We start from the raw sequence: 16,755 nt of genomic DNA, 5'->3' as shown, positions 1-16,755 counted from the left end.
CAGGGATTCGGGGGATCCGGCATCCTGAGCAAGGTGCTAGAGATAGAGGGGACTAATAAAAAAGGTAACCAAAGACATTGGAACAACTTGGGGCCATAAGTGCCGATGAACGCAGACCAGTCACGGTCATTATTGTTGGTTTTATTTCCAAACACGTTCGTCTCGACCCGGCGACCTTAGGACTTAGTCGAGGTTAACATGGTCATCTTGCCAGGATGGCCCGGTGTTCTCTTTCCTTTAGCTCATTCCTTTATGTACGGAGGCATACAGCTCGCTGAAGCTATGCTGCACCGGGTTGTCAGCCAGTTCTGGTCCATGGGTTCGTTCAGAAGACCGGGTTTTGAACTTACATGTGAAAAGTGTTCATGTGTTTTTGCGCTGCACAAGTATGTACTGTACATACATATGCCGGACAAAATGACAACGGACTCAAGGCTTTGCCTTCCATGTTTCTGTTTCCCTCATCTTGATTTGTATTTTTTTTGTGCGTGCATGGCAGGTTTTGAACGGTGCCACGAGGGCCAGGGGGACAGGGGTATCGGGCCAAATTACCAGCTTTTTGGAGATCTATCTCGGCGGACTGGTGTCTCAGCGTCATAGAAAATATTAAGTATGAGATTCCCAGTCAGGGTGGCTGCATTCGTCTCATGATGATTACTATGATGGTTTTGGTAACATTTTTCGCTGCAATCGCTGATCTTGTTTAAAAATAGCGCAGGGAGACTTGCGGAAGAGGAGGTTGCTGCACTAGCTTGTGACTGGTGAGGGGGGAAATACCTCTGAGGGAAGGTGATGTCATGCCCTTTGTAAAATCTTCACGGAACATGTTCAAGCGGGATGTTTTCTTGGCTGGTTTCCTGAAATAACCAGGTATTTTCATACATCGCTTGAATAGTGTATAGTTTGATTCTGAATGCCATGAAAAGTACTCCGTAGCACTACTTCAAACTGCTACAGGGAACTGTTAAATTTGGGGAGTGTTTTTCGCACGAAGCAAACTGAAGTAGTTAAAGCCCAGTCACTGAAGTTCACCTAATTAGCAGAAGGGGACCACTCTGTCATGATTGTCACTGTGGTTGGTGAAGCTCATCCTTCCCCGCATCGGCCAAGGCGGCGCTTTTTCTGGCATGCCTTTTTGTATTTGGATATGATGTGGAGCTTAAGTGCTAGTTTATTAAGCATCCGTCATCCCGATCCAGCTCGCTCGATTGACGACGGGCCAAAGAAGATCAAGCAATTGCCCAGGGGTTGGAGAAAATTTTCTGATGCCAAGGCAGACTATCAAAACCAGATAAAAGGGTCTCAGTGAGTGGTTTTCCTGCGTCAGGGTGACGCGCCAAAGGTCAACATCATATTAAGGGTTTAGTGAATAGGGGAGCTAGTGCTTCAAACGCTGAGGGACGTCGTTTGTAGAAATGGTTGATTAAATATATCAAGGATGAAATCGAAAAAAAGATCCTTTACGGTGGTTACATTGCCTGTCAAGTGGGCCTCAACCGCCTGATGGGTTCTTGATTCCGGACACGCCATTTTGCTGAGGGGCAGCCTGAACGGAACGCGAAGTACACAGCGTCCATATGCAGTCATGCCGCGTTTCTTCGGCTCCTTGGTCTCCTCTTGTCACTAGGTTGTTGCTTTAGAGAATCCCGGGTCTCGGCTTCAATCTTTCTATCATTACCGCCATATATCGGGATGCTATCCCATACCCACCTCATCAATTGTCATCAAGATAAGGCTGGGAGTCCTGCAGGCTGCAGGGTCCGGAAGGATCATTAGCCACAAGAAGATCTCCAGTAGAGGATAAGGGCGACTATGGCGGCTTCTTCCAGTCTGTCTCCATTCTGGCCAAGGTTCCACTGCAAGATTTTGGAAGCGCCAGTTACGGGGGCGAATTAGCCCAAGTGAACCCTGTAAACTGTTCAGCCGTACGAGTTCTTATTATGGGATGTTCTGAAGGACTACCAGCTCTGATGCACAATATTTCGGCTGTAGTAGCTGGCTTTGGTTTAAAGAGAGAAGTTCTCCATGCCCGAAAAGTTAGAACCTTAAGCGCAGAGGATTGGCTCTATGGCTGCCTTGGGTGTAGTTTAGGTTTTTAGAGGCGCTTCTGGGGGGTGGGCGCCAGTGGCGGGCGACTATCAAAGTGACTAGTAGCTAGCGCCAGTTTTGGGCACCCCTAGCTGATGCTTGGATTTTTAGGCGCTTGGCTGGAAAATCCAACGTGTGGGAAGGGAAATATCCGATTCGAACATGACTCTGGCTTGATCCTGTCTTCCTTCAAAACTCGGCACAGCTGTGTTCACTCGGCCAATAAGATACCGAACCTGTGCGGTCCGACCAGAAAATCTGCAGGCCAGGGTAACAGCACTAAACAACCTTGTTCTGTGGTTTCCATCGGTACATGTACCAAGACAGCGTCGTCCTCAACCATGTAGAAAGGAGTGAGTACTGGTGATTCGGATTATTATCCTCGGCACCTCAGGTATGACAGCCTATCAAATTTAATCTACAAGAACAGCCAGTTAGTAAACGGAAGAGGATAAAGATAATTAAGCCACAAGCAACACAGAGCAGCAACGTCAGGAAAGTTGAAAAGCCTCAAAAAGCCTGGCTGTTTCATCCAGAATTCCGGGATGGGCTGAAGGTTGTCGCAACAAGATACAGCAGACACAACCACACACACACCATATTCAATTCACACAGCACACAGCACACAGCACACAGCACTCAGCATTTCTCCACAGTCCAAAATCAAACGAAGATAGAAGTTACCGTTGTAGCAACGTTGTAGCCATCCACATGTGGCGGGGGCAGCAGTTAAAAAGAGAAGCCGGAGACTGGCCACCCGAGCACATGAAGAATCCCTTTTGGCGCTTATCTCCGAGATACTTTTGGCACATGCGAGAAAACATGGGGAAAACTAGCTCGCAAGGGTCTTTCTCACAAGGACTCAAGGAGGGAGAATTTGATCCTGCGTGGGCCAATGTTAGTTCGCGTTGGCGGAGTCGCTAACTCGCTAGTCACGGTGGTCAGAAAACAGCTGGATGCTAACCTGTAAGTAGCCTAAGGGGATGTCGATCCAAATAAGATAGGCTAGACGATCCATCCTAGCTTAACTCAAGGAAAAAGAAGGGAAAGGATCCCTGGTTGGGTGTTTTGGATAGGGATTTGGTGGAGGAGCGAGTACGCTGTAACTACTCAGCGTAGATACTTGACTCCCGCCATGTGTAAATCGGTACAGGAGGACAGAGAGATATCGACTGGCAGAACATGTACCGATGCATGTCCCAGAGTATGCCTTGCCTAGGTACTCTCTATCTCATGAATGCCTTGTTAGCACAGTACATTGTTTTTGTGTACATACTTTGTATTGTGCTGGCGAGTGTCACATCACGGCGATCACATTTGCTGCTGTTGCCCCCCGCACCTTTTGTTTGCGGCTGGAACTGATTCAGTCATATAAACACCCGCTGTCCCCCCCCCTTCTCAGCTGAGCTTGTTCGAGCTCTTTGGTCTGCTTTCTTTTCTTTTCTTTTTTCTTTCTGTGGTTCGATATTTCTTCAAGTGCCCGGACACTCGATTGATTGCAACTCGAAACACGATCGCCGTCTCAGATTCGGGGGAGGTATATACAAGAAATAGACCCGAAGAAATCATCCCTTTCCAGGGAGAGAGATAGAGAGAGCGAGAGACGGGGAGGAAAATTACAATACAACACGACACAACATGGCTTCTCTCGCTGGCAATATCTACCTGATTGCCGCCGTGGCGGTGATTGGAGGTGGCTTGTTCGGTTTCGACATCTCGTCCATGTCTGCTATCATCGGCACCCAAAACTACCTTTGCTACTTCGACCAGGCAGAACCGGGTGAGACAAAATGCAAGGGCCCAAGGGCAGATGTCCAAGGCGGTATCACGGCCTCCATGGCTGGTGGCTCATGGCTGGGAGCGCTGGTATCGGGCTTTTTGTCTGATATCCTTGGTCGCAAGAAGTCCATCATGGTTGGCGCAATTATCTGGTGTGTTGTTTATTGTCCCCGTTTCTACCATTCCTTATTTGCATATATATTTCTCGTCGATTTAGACGCAAATTAACTTACACGCCCTTGGGTGTAAAACTGTATGGCCATCGTTAGCTAACCAGAGTTTTTCTTGCTACCAGGATCATCGGTTCTATCATCACCTGTGCAGCGCAGAATATTGGTATGTTGATTGTTGGCCGCATCATCAACGGCTTCAGTGTCGGTATCTGTTCCGCACAGGTCCCTGTTTATATTGCAGAGCTGGCTCCTCCTTCCAAGCGTGGCCGTCTAATCGGTGCGCAACAATGGGCAATCACTTGGGGGATTATGATTATGTTCTAGTAAGTCTCATGTCACTCCACATACCACCAAGTGTATGTGATCTACATGTGCTGCTCTACGCGCCTATGATTACCATGCGCGAAAATACTGACAACTGGATATAGCATCTCCTATGGAAGCAGCAAAGTCGATGGGCCAGCTGGTTTCCGGATCGCGTGGGGTCTGCAAATGATCCCAGCTGTCTTGCTCTTCTTTGGCCTCATTCCTCTACCTGAATCACCACGCTGGCTTGCTCGCAAGGACCGCTGGGAGGACTGCCTTGCTGTGTTGATCCTGGTGCACGGCAGAGGCGACCCAAACTCCCCCTTCGTCCAACGCGAATACGAAGAGATCAAGGAGATGTGCGAATTCGAACGACGAAATGCCGATGTGACTTATCTTGAGCTGCTCAAACCGAACATGATCAACCGCACTCACGTTGGTGTGTTCACCCAGATTTGGAGCCAGTTGACTGGTATGAATGTTATGATGTATTATATCACGTGAGTTGATCTCCTATATAGCTGCAACTTTCGCTTTATTTAGTACTGCTGGTGGATTTGATGAGCTAAGTGTCCTGCTTAGATATGTCTTCGGAATGGCTGGTCTCACAGGGGACACCCTTATGGTTTCGAGCAGTATCCAATACGTGATCAACGTCCTAATGACGATTCCCGCTCTCCTGTGGGTTGACCGCTGGGGTCGCCGTAACACCCTCTTAGTTGGCGCTTTCTTCATGATGGTTTGGCTCTTTACCAACGCGGGACTTCTTGCATCTTACGGGTATCCTGCTCCAGCAGACAGAGCCGTTGAAGCCGAATCCTGGCTGATCAGTGGACCCCCAAGCAAGGCTGTCATCGCATGCTCCTATCTGTTTGTCGCTTCATTCGCTCCAACATGGGGCCCTGTTTCCTGGATTTATCCGCCAGAACTATTCCCCCTACGCGTGCGTGGAAAGGCTGTTGCCCTCTCCACCTCCTCCAATTGGGCTTTTAACTTTGCGCTCGGCTACTTCGTTCCGCCTTCCTTTGTCAGTATCCAGTGGAAGACCTATATTATCTTCGCCGTTTTCTGCGCAGCCATGTTCGTCCATGTCTTTTTCATGTTCCCCGAGACGGCGGGTAAGACTCTCGAGGAGGTTGAGCTGATCTTCACTGATCCCAATGGCATCAAGTACATCGGCACCCCCGCCTGGAAAACACGGGTTGACTTCCACCGTGCAGCGCTGCTTGAGAAGACCGGTGTCAAGGATGAGGAGAAGCTTGCGACCGACTTCCAGCACGAGGAAAGTCCCAAGGAAGGAACTGTCTAGATTCCTGGTGATAGTTAATGGAGATTAACAAATAAACGAGGGCGCGCAGACGATATCTCTCCTTTGTCATTCTCGTTCGTTTGATCTATGTATCTGTTATTCCCCTCACATGCTGTATTACAGTGCCTATTCATTCATATCCCTCCCCCCTTGAACTTGCTTGTAGCTGTGGGAACCCCCTAAAACTTTCAAATCCCTAGAAATTTTTTTCGAAAAGGAAATAATAAAGCTTGCTGGAAACGGGGATAATAGTTCAATGCAATACAGTGTGAAAATTCAGTCCTTTGTCCACTTACCTACCTTTTATTATCTTTACTAGTTAAGTATAATAGTCTGACACTATATATTTTTATTCCCCGCTTCTTAGCCTGGCTGTTTTTATGGCAGGCGCCTACTTTTAAGATATTCTTAGAAAACAACAAAAAAGAAAGAAGGGCTCAATTCATCTCGCAACGGACTCTCAACCGTTTTGAACAATGGTACGTAGGGAATATCTATCTTGAAGATCTTCAGATGGCCGCTGGAAGCCTCGTGAGGATTAGGGTTCTCTTGTCTGGTAGTTAGTTAATTGAAATTCTGGAACGCACCATTCAGCTTATTTACCTAGTTACACATTCTCATCAGGATTCTCAAATCGGAACTTGTAACCAGTTATAGCCCACGGAGTACTCTGTACTCTTTTTAGGAAAATGGAACTGAATGAGCAGAATCGGTCCATCTCGTTTAAGTTTTAACCCACCCATGATTGAATAGAGTTACGGGCGGCTTAACGTGGATTGCCAACTCTCCATATTTTGCCTACAGTACTCCGTACCTAGGGCCGATATGTGAGAGAGTCTAGAACGCTGAAACAAGAAAATGGTCTGTCGTAGGGGCTTCAGGAGGGCGAATAGCAACCTGCGTCTTCAGCCCTCCCTGCGTCAGCCGCAATGTTATTCCGTGGGGATTACGCTGAGCCGGCGATATATTATTATGTTGGGATGCATCCGTATCTGCCAACAAAGAAAGCTACGAACCTGCTTAATCCATGCCAACAACATATAAATACTCCTGACACATTTTAATTCCAGCCTCCATCTACAGGATAGGAGAGGAGGTGATTACACTGTGGTGCCGTGAGAGGAATATATATACCGACCTACCAATCTTAATCTACCCGATTTCCCCAGACGCAAAACTCCCCGAAAAATAATGCAGCCTGCCTTATTACTCCTCCTGTCTTTGGCTGCTCTCAGCAATGCCATCGCTGTACCCGGAAGGTATGCAAAGTACAGTACATCTTTTCTTAAAAAATCAAAACCCACCCCTCCTCCCTCTCTTAGCAAACACGATCCACAATCAGCTCACAGCTTCAAAAAAATTCAATCCCCTAGTGACGGTACCTGCGCCAGAAAAGTAGACGCCCGATACGCCTGCATGACCGATTCTGACTGCGTCATGGTCAAGCACGGCAACTGCTGTGGCGCCACGGATGTCTGCGCCCTTGCCCATGCCAAATTCACCAAGGACGAAATATGCCCCGCCGGAAGCGGTGGGGTGGGCGTGTGTGGCTTTGAAAGTATTGATGGCTGTGCGTGTCGCGATGGTGCTTGCTATGGGTTGCGGGGCGGGAAGGTGACTTCGTCGCCAAAGGAGTGGGGGGTGTGAACGGGGATGAACGGGGCCAGAGGGAGGGACGGGGTGAAATGTGTGTGGGTTTAAGAAGGCAGTCTGTGTGAGGTTCTGAAACAGATCTGCGAAAGAGTAAAGGCGGGAATGAGGGACTCTGATTTTGAGGAAAGGTTTTTCTTTTACTAGTTATACCAGAACTTTGAAACGGTCAATTATAAAGGGACTTGTTTGATATTCCTTGAAATCGAGATCTGAATTTGGATGAGAGCAGACACGCATGGATCAGCGAGTGACATTTTGGCTGATGCTGGGCTGCGTACACGCTGCCTAGGAGCTACGAAGTTTCTAGACTTCATTTTTTTTGTTCTTCTCGACATGAAGAAAAACTACGTGTATGTGCGCGCGCTGTCCTACTGCAGAGAATAGTTTATGCATCATGACAGTTAAGGAAATGAATACGGAAACGGCTTGTTATCACGGGACGTACAGTGTTGTACAAACCAACAAACTCTCCGCCCCCCTCCCACAAAGCTGCCGCCCTCCACCTCTCCCGTTCAGCCCCGGCGGCGCCTGGTTCCAAAACACGGTGGCCGTCAACAATCTCATGCAGTAAGCGTGCAGAAGGGCCTTATCCGCTGAGGGGGGGACATGGTCCTTATGTTTTGGAGCGCTTGGGAGTTTATTGACAAGAAGCTTCATCCGGTTTGGGTTCATATGGGGGAGCATGTGGTGTGCGGTTCTGAGATTATTGATAGAGCTATCGATACACTCCATACATGCAGTCAAAAAGTGGAGACATGTGGTGTTGACATCATCTTTGGAAGTTGAGCCAGGAGACATCAACAAATTTTTGCTTCCCTTCTCCACATAGTTCATATTCACCATAGCCTAGGTTCCGAATACTTGTTCTTGTCTGCGAACCGACAAGAGTGACAAGCGAAGGGGTTGGATTAACCTCGGGTTATTGGGGACGTGGATCCAGGTTAAACACGACAAATGCTATAATAAAGGGCCAAACTAAGCTATATCTCCATCCCATAGTTCATGTCGGCCTGCTGTATGAACTTGGGGTAGCCTTCAATATCCAAAGGAATGGTATCAATAGACCTTGAAGACGGCGTCTCATATCCCAGACAGTCAACATGCAAGAAAGGAAGGTATCAATGACGAGGCGGATTCGTTATGAGAGTGTCCAATTGCTGTAGCTGTCGTATCATTGTGCCGGGAAGGTCAATATCCTGTCTGCAACGACGTGTCCATTGTCGAAGGCCATGATATCGTCTGCCCCTTGGTAACTCTAGCTCTATCCATCGACCGGCAAAGGATCTCTCCATTTTTTTTTGAATTCCTGTCCGCATCTGTCCACCGCTTGAAAGCGTCCTCGATGTCACTCCAAGCGTGATCTACTAGTTCACAGCGGCTCGTTCGATGACACAATCCAGTGAGAAGGGACCCCAATGGCAAGAACTGTAGGTATCCTTTGAGAAGCCATTTCCAGGTCTCAGCGTGTGGGGCTCGTTCAAGCGTTTTGGAGTATCAAATGTCCATAGCAAGAAGGAAAAGTTGGCCTCGGATGGTCCGGGCCCGGGGCGATGAGCTTGCCGTAAAACACTCCTGCCCGTAAAATTTGAACCACATTTCTGTATTTTGCACGTGGGCGACATGCTTCGCAAGCTAGGGGACAGGTTGCCTATCATCTCAGTGGGCCAAATAACCAGATCTTATATTGGACCAACACCCTTTTATGATTACGTTCTTCCGAGGTTGAGAAGCTGCAGCGTCGAGCTTGCTGCTTGTTCTTGCAATTTCCAAGCGGATCAGGTAGAATGACATCTCTGTCCAGCCGTTGCGCTGACGGGGAGCTTCTACCATATTTGGATCAATATCGGAGTCATTGATATTCAGTAGAAGTCCCGGGTTCACGACCGCTTCGCACGAACTGGGAATCTCCCATGATCCTCGACTGCCCTCCGACCGAGATACCAAAGTTGCTTCCAAAGACGTCTATGTACTTCTTTGGCGAATGGTGAGAGCTCTGCTGACATGGAGCAGACTAGTCGCCTAGCCAATGCCGTCAATGCCCACGCGAACTTTGTTTCATCCATGAATATGCCAATGGACAAAAATACCATGATAGCCTGGAGGGTATCAAAATGTTTCCGGTCCTCAGAAAATTCGCTCTTGCTAGAGCGAGCTCCGCGACAGCGCGATAGGTTCTCAGAACCTCAGTCTTGGGCGCATTGTAACAACTCTCGACGTCCTCGTGTGGCATGCTAAGGATGGCAGACAAGTAGATCGTAAATACGAGCGCATAATGACGATTGGCAAGGCTGGTATTGCCACTTTTGGCCTTTGGGGGTATCTCTTCTGAGTTAGGTGCGTTTAACACGTTCTCTATCTTGTCGACGTTGTTTAAATATTCCTGCCAGCAAAAATCGATTTGATGTGACGAGGGGTGCAAGAAAGCTAACTCAACTGCGGACGAACTAAAGGGCGAGGGATGACAAGAAAAGAGAGAGTCGTTTCCGGCTCGGTATGGCCCGGGATACAACCGAATGGTATGATTTAATGGCATCGACATCGCTGGGGGTAGTAATGTTCCAGGACCTGCATCTAGGGCCCCAATTCGCCAAAGCTCACAGTCTAGTAATGAGCATTTCATTCGTTATCATATTCCCACTCGGGGCTCTTATTTGCGAACACAGAAGATCAAAATCAAATGGGGAGTATGGATACACGCTGCTTGTTAGTTAATTGGCTAGGTTCTCACGATCGCCGGATTGCCATTGGGATCCGTGTGGGGAAAATATTAGACAGGGTATGTATTCCGTATACATATATATATTAATGACAGACAAAAACAGATCCCCCTTCCAATCTCATGTTTTTTCTGTTTGTGTTTCTGATTCTGGGGGTCAAAATAAAACTCCTGTGCATACAGCTTCATGCCAAGGCACACACGATCCTCCGCACGGCGATTATTGCTCTGCTACTTCTGCAACCGCTCATAGGCTTCGTAAATCATCACAAGTTCACGAGGACGCAGCGACCAGGGCTGTGGACTCGTTTTCACGTTTGGTATGGCCGGGTCCTCATTCTTCTGGGAATGATCAACGGGGGACTCCTGGTGCAGCTCGCGGATAACACCAGGGCGGGAACAGTAGCATATGTGGTGGTTGCAGGGCTTGTTGGAGTTGTTTATTACACAACGGTGGCATTCTTTGAGGATAGGAAATGGAGGCATCGAGACGATGTGGCGTCTGATGTTGAGTTGGAGGAGAGGTCCAAATCACCTACGCCCTGCCCTGAGAGGGGATGTAGAGTTTTGAATCTGGGAATCTGGCGGCATTTTTGATAGCCATTTGTTTGAAGTTATCACGCAATCCCAGCTGTATGATAGAGGTATAGTCTCCGGAAACTTGATAATAGCAAGAGGAATTGGAAAATGATTCATCGAAAAACACTATATTGAGCCACGTTTGTCTTGGAGCGCGAAATTAGGAATTGTTCGCAGAAAGGCACTCAGCTTCCATTCATCCACATGATCAGAAGGGATGTGATATAGTAGATCCCATTGCCCAATTTGATAACAGCATGTCGATATCTGCATATCGTTTGAGCAGCCAAATGCGCTCATACTGCGTCGACTGTGATGAGGTTGAATATTTGAAAGAGAAGCTAACTCAGCACATTTACAGAGCTAGTATTACTTGGGACTAGTGTGATCTGATACAAAGCCAATCTTATCAATCGGATTTGGCACCTTCCTTCCAGAAAAACTTTCTACAGTAACTACCAGAAACAGCAAAGTAAATTTTGTTTCCGTCTAAAAAAGGGGCGCAAAATCTATAAACAATCATGATATATACATAATAACTCCTCTATATTTCCCAATGGATTCATTCAATAACGTAAAAAAGAAGAAAAATAAAAAATAAAAAATAAAATAAAAAATAAAAAAGATTTTAGACCCGCCTCCTCTAAGACTTCCACCCCTTCTGCCTCCATAACCAATCGTCGAAATCTGCTTCACTCAAATCCCTCGGTATCGCCTCGACAGATTGCTTCCACTCTTTCGTCGACTCAAACAAGCCATGACTATACGGCTTCTCCGCTATGGCTTTTAACCTCATCGTCTCAGGACTATCTTCCCCTTCCAACAGAACCCGCCCCTCATACGCCCGCTGCGCAAACACCTTCGCTCTCGCCTGGTCACTATGCGCAATCGAAATCTGCAGCGCATCATTGTGCACGCGCGCAATCCTCGAGCCAGCAATGCCCTCATCAACAAGCATACGGAAAAGTGTATACGCGTCCTGAAGGCAAGCATCCGGCTTGGTCATCAACCGCCGCCCGTCGCCCAGAACATTATCAAGGCGCGCAATCTCCTGCAGCCGCGCATCTCGCTCCCGCGACTCTTCCGCCGGCACGGCGCAGACCTCGCACGCACATCTGAAGCCAAACGCCTCTCCAAAACAAGACTGGCGCGCGTCGAACAATTCCGTCCCGTCGACGTAGGCGATGGTGATCTCCTCGCCGGCCTCGATGTCTTTAAATGTGTGGATGGTAAGTCTTTCCAAGTTACGGTTCCACGTGTTTTGGGAGTTCGGTTTGCACGAGTGATTAATGCGCGCTGTGCGGGGGAAAATGGCGCCCTCTGCGCCCCTGGCGCCAAACGGCATTGCATTCGTCTTGATGGTGCCGATCACTGGACTGCATTTACCCTTGTGTGCATTGTGTAGTGAGAAAAACATATGCTGCTGCTCTTTACTTAGGGCTTTGAGGTCCTTGAGAAAGCCCTTTTCCAGGGATTGCAGATTCGTCGCCATGCTGGGCACGGTGAAGAGGGGTTCCTCGGTTATTATCCGTGTGCCTTTTGGGATCTTTGAGGTTGCGAAGCAACCCAATCCCCTGCCGGGTATGGCTTTGATGGTGTATAATTCATTATTACTAACAGGCAAATCGCCGCCTGTTGCGTGGATCGTTCCGATCGTGTTTTCCGTTTTGGATTTCGTTACCCCATCCACCACCTTCTGTCGCTCTCCGTAGGAGAACCCTTCGTTGAACCCCATTCTCCCGTTTTTAAGGGTGTTCTCAGTGTAAAAGAATGTATGATCTGATAAGGAATAAATACCTTTCTCTGCTCAAGAAATTTAAAATGTAAAATCTGGCCCAGGGTTTATTATATGCATAAAAGGGGCCGGTGTTAAATGTCCTTTATGGAATTAATGTGGTAAATTTATATTTTTTCGGCGGGATTTATATTAACGAAGAAAAGCCAGAACGTCTTTTCAAATAGATTATCCAAAGGGCACAAAGCGATAGAAAAAGAGGAATTTATATATCTGAAGTGTGAGATAAAAAAAAAAAAACGTTTTTTGTGGCCCGCAGATCGGAAGTGAGCATCTTGCTTCTATATTGTTCTTGGCATTGGCAAAATAAAATATTTTCTGTGTTCTCAAAAGCGAGATGTGTGTTGCGTGTGGGGAGGTTAGGAAGCAATGTGACTGTGAGCATTTTCACGTTTTCTCATCTTATACTAGGTAAATCTTTGATCTCCTCCATGGAATGTGTTGGTAAAACTCCGCGGTAGGAGGAACTGGTGCTGGCATATGCATTTTTTTTGTTGTCGACTTCGATATTGAAGTTCGTCGATGATGTCACCGACTCACTAAGCCAGTGGGGCTTATATCTGTTGATTACCAGCTCTAGGCTATATACACTTGAAGCTATTATCGTGAATCCGTTGCTATCACCAACATCTTGCCGCCAACTTTGGATGAGGTTAAGGGCTTGAGATCCCATGTGACGAACGATTGATTTGGCCGCAAGGGGCAACCTTTTTACACGATACTGAAAAGCAAGGCGTTGAATGCTTAACTGAAGAGGCGAAGGACCGACTATGAACCTAGACGCAGAAAGCCGAAAAAGCTTTAAAAAGTCCTCAATTTTGATGATGTCGTTTTTGTATGGAGGAATGAATGGCAATGAACAAACGACGCGGAGCTACTTCCAATCAGTGTGGCCAAATTACACTGTGGATTAAGTGGGATTTTGAAGGGTTCAGGAAGCGTGTCGATGATCTCGTGTCTGTCTGTCTGGCAATTGTCGCTCTAGGTCCTAGCTAGAGAATCCCCTGCGTTGTGGTGCCGATTTAGGCCGGCTTTTCAGTTTTTTCATCCCCCCAATCTTAAAATCTACGTGATAAAGACCGTGAATCATGGGCAAGTTCCGTCCTCCATGTTGCAGAATTGGAATTGCATGGTTGGCGATTACAGTCCAGCCCTTATTCTCACAATTGATCAGGGCGAAATATCTGACTGGGGATTGACATATCCATCAGCAATTTCCCTATACTGGTAACCTGTTCAGATATCCCACAGGCGCGAGTCAATATATCATGGCGACTCTTGTCTACAAGGTCAATACGTGGTGTAGCTTCTGCATTCGTATAGCAGTAGTAGCCTTGTGGAATATCGGCGTGCCGACCTCGGTAGCTGTCGTCCCCGAACGGCCGCGTACAATATCCGTCTGTCCCGTCTCTAAGAACATTCATGCCCCGTTCTCGTTCCTGCCCCTCTCTCCCGGCTGCAGTGGTGGTGGTGGCGGTGGTTTTGGACTCGTGTGCCCCCAAAACGGTCCGCAGCTGCACGAGAAGTTGACGTGCCATGGTATGGAAGAGGAACATTTTCATGGCAACCGCGGACGAAATGGGGGGTTTGTAGGATCCGATTCTGAGTTCTGGTAACTGCGCAACCTGTGCTTCAGTTCCCATGGGTGTAGCGAGGTTTTTGATGCAGCATTCGATATGAATAAAAAGACACTGGCAGATGTCCATCACGCGATCGTAGCAGGACAATATGAGGAGAAAGGTGGCTCGATCTGGAACGTAGCTATCTGGGCTGGTGCCTGCTGATGGGCTCGTGGCGGCGGATGGTTGATCCTTTTGGTTGTTGTGAGAAAATAAAGACGATGACGAGGGGGTTGGCAAGATCCCTTCTGCGGGAGGTCGTTTTTCGGATGGCAAGATACTATGCGAATAAATGTCACTTGTGACATCTAGCAAGGTTTGGATGAGACCAAAGGTTTCGTCAATCTCAAAAATGCGGTTGGCAACCAAGATTTGTACCTCGGATAGGTTAGCAGAGACAAGTGGCATTTTTGCGACATGCTCACACAGCTTTACATTTAAATCTGCCAACTTTCGAACGTGCTGAAGCGTCACGCTTGGTCTATCCTCCAGAATGCGAGGTATGGCCTGACTCCTGTCTGTCAAAGTTTGGCTAGGGATGGGCAGGATGGGTTCAACAAAACTGTTGCTGAAGTCCGGAAGTGACAACTGATCACACACTGGAACTGATATGTCTTGAGGCAACTGGAGAGTTTCAGGCCATTGGCCAAATGTAGGGTCGAAAGCTGCCGGGTATGTGCCATCGGGCGCTGGTAATATTATCTATTAGCTTGCTCTAAAACGGTAATAAAGAACGTAGGCGCACACAGCTAGAATAGCATTGCGGTAGGAACAGTTTTGCATGGAAGTATTTAATTGTTCAGTGTAGGACAAGAAATTGTGAATGCACACTTACTCTCTTCAGCAACCGCACTGCCAAAGGGGTTCTCGAGTTGAGTGTTCATATTTAGTTCCCGGCTGCCATCTCCATCCTCAACACGATCCTGTGTTCTTCGCCTTTTTGAACGAGGGCGGGGCGGTCGAAATACAGTCCTCGGCTGCCGTACGCTGTAGACACACGGGGCCTCAGTCCGAGAGCATCTCAAACAGCTGTGGCCGCCTTGCTGTCTCTCGCATCGAAGCTTCTGCGAGTGGCACCGGTCACAGGCAGACCGAATCTGGCGAGTGCTGGCACGATCCATAGTTGCAAAACCACCCCCGAAGAACTCCTTGACCGCAATATATCTGTAGTATGGTTAGGGGAAAGTTGGGGATGTTTGACACGCTCCACTCCTAACTACGGATATGGTCACACATTGTGGCTTTAATCCCCTGGGCTAGTTATGGGCAGCGTAACTAGTTATTGTATAGGCATTCTTGAAAATGAGGTTGCAGTTTAGCCGTTGCTTTGATAAATAATGGGGCTCAAACAAACTATTTTAGCGCCCACATATTTAACTCCCCGCTGCATCCTCACCTCTAATCAACAATAAAGATGTTCTAAGGCAGCTCATAGAGTCATCTACGGAGCATTATAGTCAGATTGCCGAACATGTCCCATTTTTTAGACTCATTAGTCAAGCCTGAATGTAGCCTGCAGACCATAAGGAATAAAAAATAATAATTGCATGAGGGGTTTCAAGGTAGAACAAACTCATTCAAGTTGTACAACATCAAAGCAGGTTGTTACTAGATTGTTTATAGCATGAAAGGTAGTTAACTTATTATACTCAAACAAAACAATATGTTCTTGGATGTCTTTTCAATTACATCAGCTTCTCTCTTTAAGAACTCTCCTACTAAAGTGCAATTTGAAAAAATACTCCTGATTATGAAAACTCACTTAGTTACCTGACAAGAAAGCACCAAAACAATATCAATGGATCAACAGACCAATGTGCTTCTCATGCCTTTGACTTGTCATAGTTGGTTTTATCGTTTCTGGTTAAAGAATGATCAAGGACCAAGCTATATTTTCTATTCAGGGCTTGTAGTACTCATCCAAAAGTCTTCAAAAGATACGCTATAAAACACCCTCAACGAGCTGCACATGTGCTCTGTGTAAAATAAAGTTGGCATTCTATCTCATCTTAATCCTAGTAATAGTAATAGTGGTGTAGGCAGAGAGGGTGGGATTGATTAGGGAATGGCGGCTTATCGACTGCTATAAAATGTATGTGTACAGTAACTACCAATTATGCCGATCCATCTCGTCTGATCAACTTCAAGGTAGGCTACATATGTTGTGCCTCTACAAGTATAATAGTCAGAATGACCCTATATATACTTGTATTCATTATATGTGCAGCAAGGTTTCATCTTATTATGCACAAAGTTCACCCACACCCTCCAGGAAACTGGTTTAAGAAGCATCCATGATGGGATGGATGTATGTATGTATGGAACATGTACATGTACTCCATTTTAGAAGGGAAGTAACCAAGCAACACATGATGATGAAACCTGGTCCCAATATACTCCGAATGTACGGAGTATATATATGTACATACATATAAATCGTCACTTGAATGGCCGAAACCAACCTTGGAACTAAAGCAACTATGTAACATGCCAAGCCGGCCAAAGTTATTTAGTTATTTACGAGTAACTTAGACCTTCCCCGGATGTTCCAAGGTTCCCCCGCAGACCTCCTCTTCCTGCCTCCAGTCCCAGCCAGACAAACGCATTGAATCACTGGGATGTGTTTATTTATCTAGATCTCCTCTGTCGTTCTTCTGGATTGGGGCTTTGAGTGTTTGATACGAGATCTACCCGTTTCCCCGCGCCTCGTTCGGCAACACACACGTCTCATCGCTGTC

At 47.1% G+C, this 16,755-nt stretch overlaps 7 protein-coding genes across 7 annotated transcripts; 4 read left to right on the top strand and 3 right to left on the bottom strand.

Annotated features, from left to right (window-relative positions):
• Positions 1-198: 198 nt before the first annotated feature.
• Positions 199-737, top strand: BDBG_17739 (uncharacterized protein; the record flags this gene model as incomplete). Its single annotated transcript, XM_031725389.1, has 2 exons — positions 199-610; positions 714-737. One exon carries the CDS (start codon positions 199-201, stop codon positions 598-600), a length of 402 nt encoding a protein of 133 aa, XP_031580698.1. The 3' UTR covers positions 601-610; positions 714-737.
• Positions 738-955: 218 nt separating this feature from the next.
• Positions 956-2,447, top strand: BDBG_17738 (uncharacterized protein). Its single transcript, XM_031725388.1, has 3 exons — positions 956-1,305; positions 1,751-2,082; positions 2,200-2,447. Exons 1-3 carry the CDS (start codon positions 1,061-1,063, stop codon positions 2,433-2,435), a joined length of 813 nt encoding a protein of 270 aa, XP_031580697.1. The 5' UTR covers positions 956-1,060; the 3' UTR covers positions 2,436-2,447.
• A 291-nt stretch (positions 2,448-2,738) lies between these two features.
• Positions 2,739-6,014, top strand: BDBG_08343 (sugar transporter). Its single transcript, XM_031723517.1, has 4 exons — positions 2,739-4,019; positions 4,163-4,363; positions 4,469-4,846; positions 4,929-6,014. Exons 1-4 carry the CDS (start codon positions 3,727-3,729, stop codon positions 5,653-5,655), a joined length of 1,599 nt encoding a protein of 532 aa, XP_031580696.1. The 5' UTR covers positions 2,739-3,726; the 3' UTR covers positions 5,656-6,014.
• Positions 6,015-6,846: 832 nt separating this feature from the next.
• BDBG_08342 (uncharacterized protein) lies at positions 6,847-7,302 on the top strand (the record flags this gene model as incomplete). Its single annotated transcript, XM_031723516.1, has 2 exons — positions 6,847-6,914; positions 7,029-7,302. 2 exons carry the CDS (start codon positions 6,847-6,849, stop codon positions 7,300-7,302), a joined length of 342 nt encoding a protein of 113 aa, XP_031580695.1.
• A 2,038-nt stretch (positions 7,303-9,340) lies between these two features.
• On the bottom strand, positions 9,341-9,928 carry BDBG_08341 (uncharacterized protein; the record flags this gene model as incomplete). The annotated part of the gene is made up of 1 exon (XM_031723515.1): positions 9,341-9,928. The coding sequence occupies one exon, from the start codon at positions 9,926-9,928 to the stop codon at positions 9,341-9,343; it is 588 nt and encodes a 195-aa protein (XP_031580694.1).
• A 1,309-nt stretch (positions 9,929-11,237) lies between these two features.
• On the bottom strand, positions 11,238-12,338 carry BDBG_08339 (SET domain-containing protein 5; the record flags this gene model as incomplete). Its single annotated transcript, XM_002621262.2, has 1 exon — positions 11,238-12,338. The coding sequence occupies one exon, from the start codon at positions 12,336-12,338 to the stop codon at positions 11,247-11,249; it is 1,092 nt and encodes a 363-aa protein (XP_002621308.1). The 3' UTR covers positions 11,238-11,246.
• A 109-nt stretch (positions 12,339-12,447) lies between these two features.
• On the bottom strand, positions 12,448-15,330 carry BDBG_08338 (uncharacterized protein). Its single transcript, XM_002621261.2, has 2 exons — positions 14,853-15,330; positions 12,448-14,706 (listed from the first exon to the last, which is right to left on the bottom strand). The coding sequence occupies exons 1-2, from the start codon at positions 15,136-15,138 to the stop codon at positions 13,559-13,561; spliced, it is 1,434 nt and encodes a 477-aa protein (XP_002621307.1). The 5' UTR covers positions 15,139-15,330; the 3' UTR covers positions 12,448-13,558.
• Positions 15,331-16,755: the final 1,425 nt, after the last annotated feature.

This window comes from Blastomyces gilchristii (assembly GCF_000003855.2).
Source record: "Blastomyces gilchristii SLH14081 genomic scaffold supercont1.23, whole genome shotgun sequence".
In the NCBI taxonomy this organism is placed as follows: domain Eukaryota; kingdom Fungi; phylum Ascomycota; class Eurotiomycetes; order Onygenales; family Ajellomycetaceae; genus Blastomyces; species Blastomyces gilchristii.
Note: the sequence above shows the minus strand (reverse complement) of the source record. Positions and strands in the feature narration are given on the sequence as shown.

What these genes read in the sequence shown, in the direction of transcription:
- BDBG_17738 (XM_031725388.1), top strand. Translation starts at nt 1,061, where the DNA reads ATGATTGTCACTGTGGTTGGTGAAGCTCATCCTTCCCCGCATCGGCCA. An exon ending in AACCAGATAAAAGGGTCTCA is followed by an intron (nt 1,306 to 1,750) that starts GTGAGTGGTTTT and finishes GGAGTCCTGCAG; the next exon opens with GCTGCAGGGTCCGGAAGGAT. An exon ending in GCTCTATGGCTGCCTTGGGT is followed by an intron (nt 2,083 to 2,199) that starts GTAGTTTAGGTT and finishes TTGGATTTTTAG; the next exon opens with GCGCTTGGCTGGAAAATCCA.
- BDBG_08343 (XM_031723517.1), top strand. Translation starts at nt 3,727, where the DNA reads ATGGCTTCTCTCGCTGGCAATATCTACCTGATTGCCGCCGTGGCGGTG. An exon ending in ATGGTTGGCGCAATTATCTG is followed by an intron (nt 4,020 to 4,162) that starts GTGTGTTGTTTA and finishes TCTTGCTACCAG; the next exon opens with GATCATCGGTTCTATCATCA. An exon ending in GGGATTATGATTATGTTCTA is followed by an intron (nt 4,364 to 4,468) that starts GTAAGTCTCATG and finishes AACTGGATATAG; the next exon opens with CATCTCCTATGGAAGCAGCA.
- BDBG_08338 (XM_002621261.2), bottom strand. Translation starts at nt 15,138, where the DNA reads ATGGATCGTGCCAGCACTCGCCAGATTCGGTCTGCCTGTGACCGGTGC. An exon ending in CAGTGCGGTTGCTGAAGAGA is followed by an intron (nt 14,707 to 14,852) that starts GTAAGTGTGCAT and finishes TAATATTACCAG; the next exon opens with CGCCCGATGGCACATACCCG.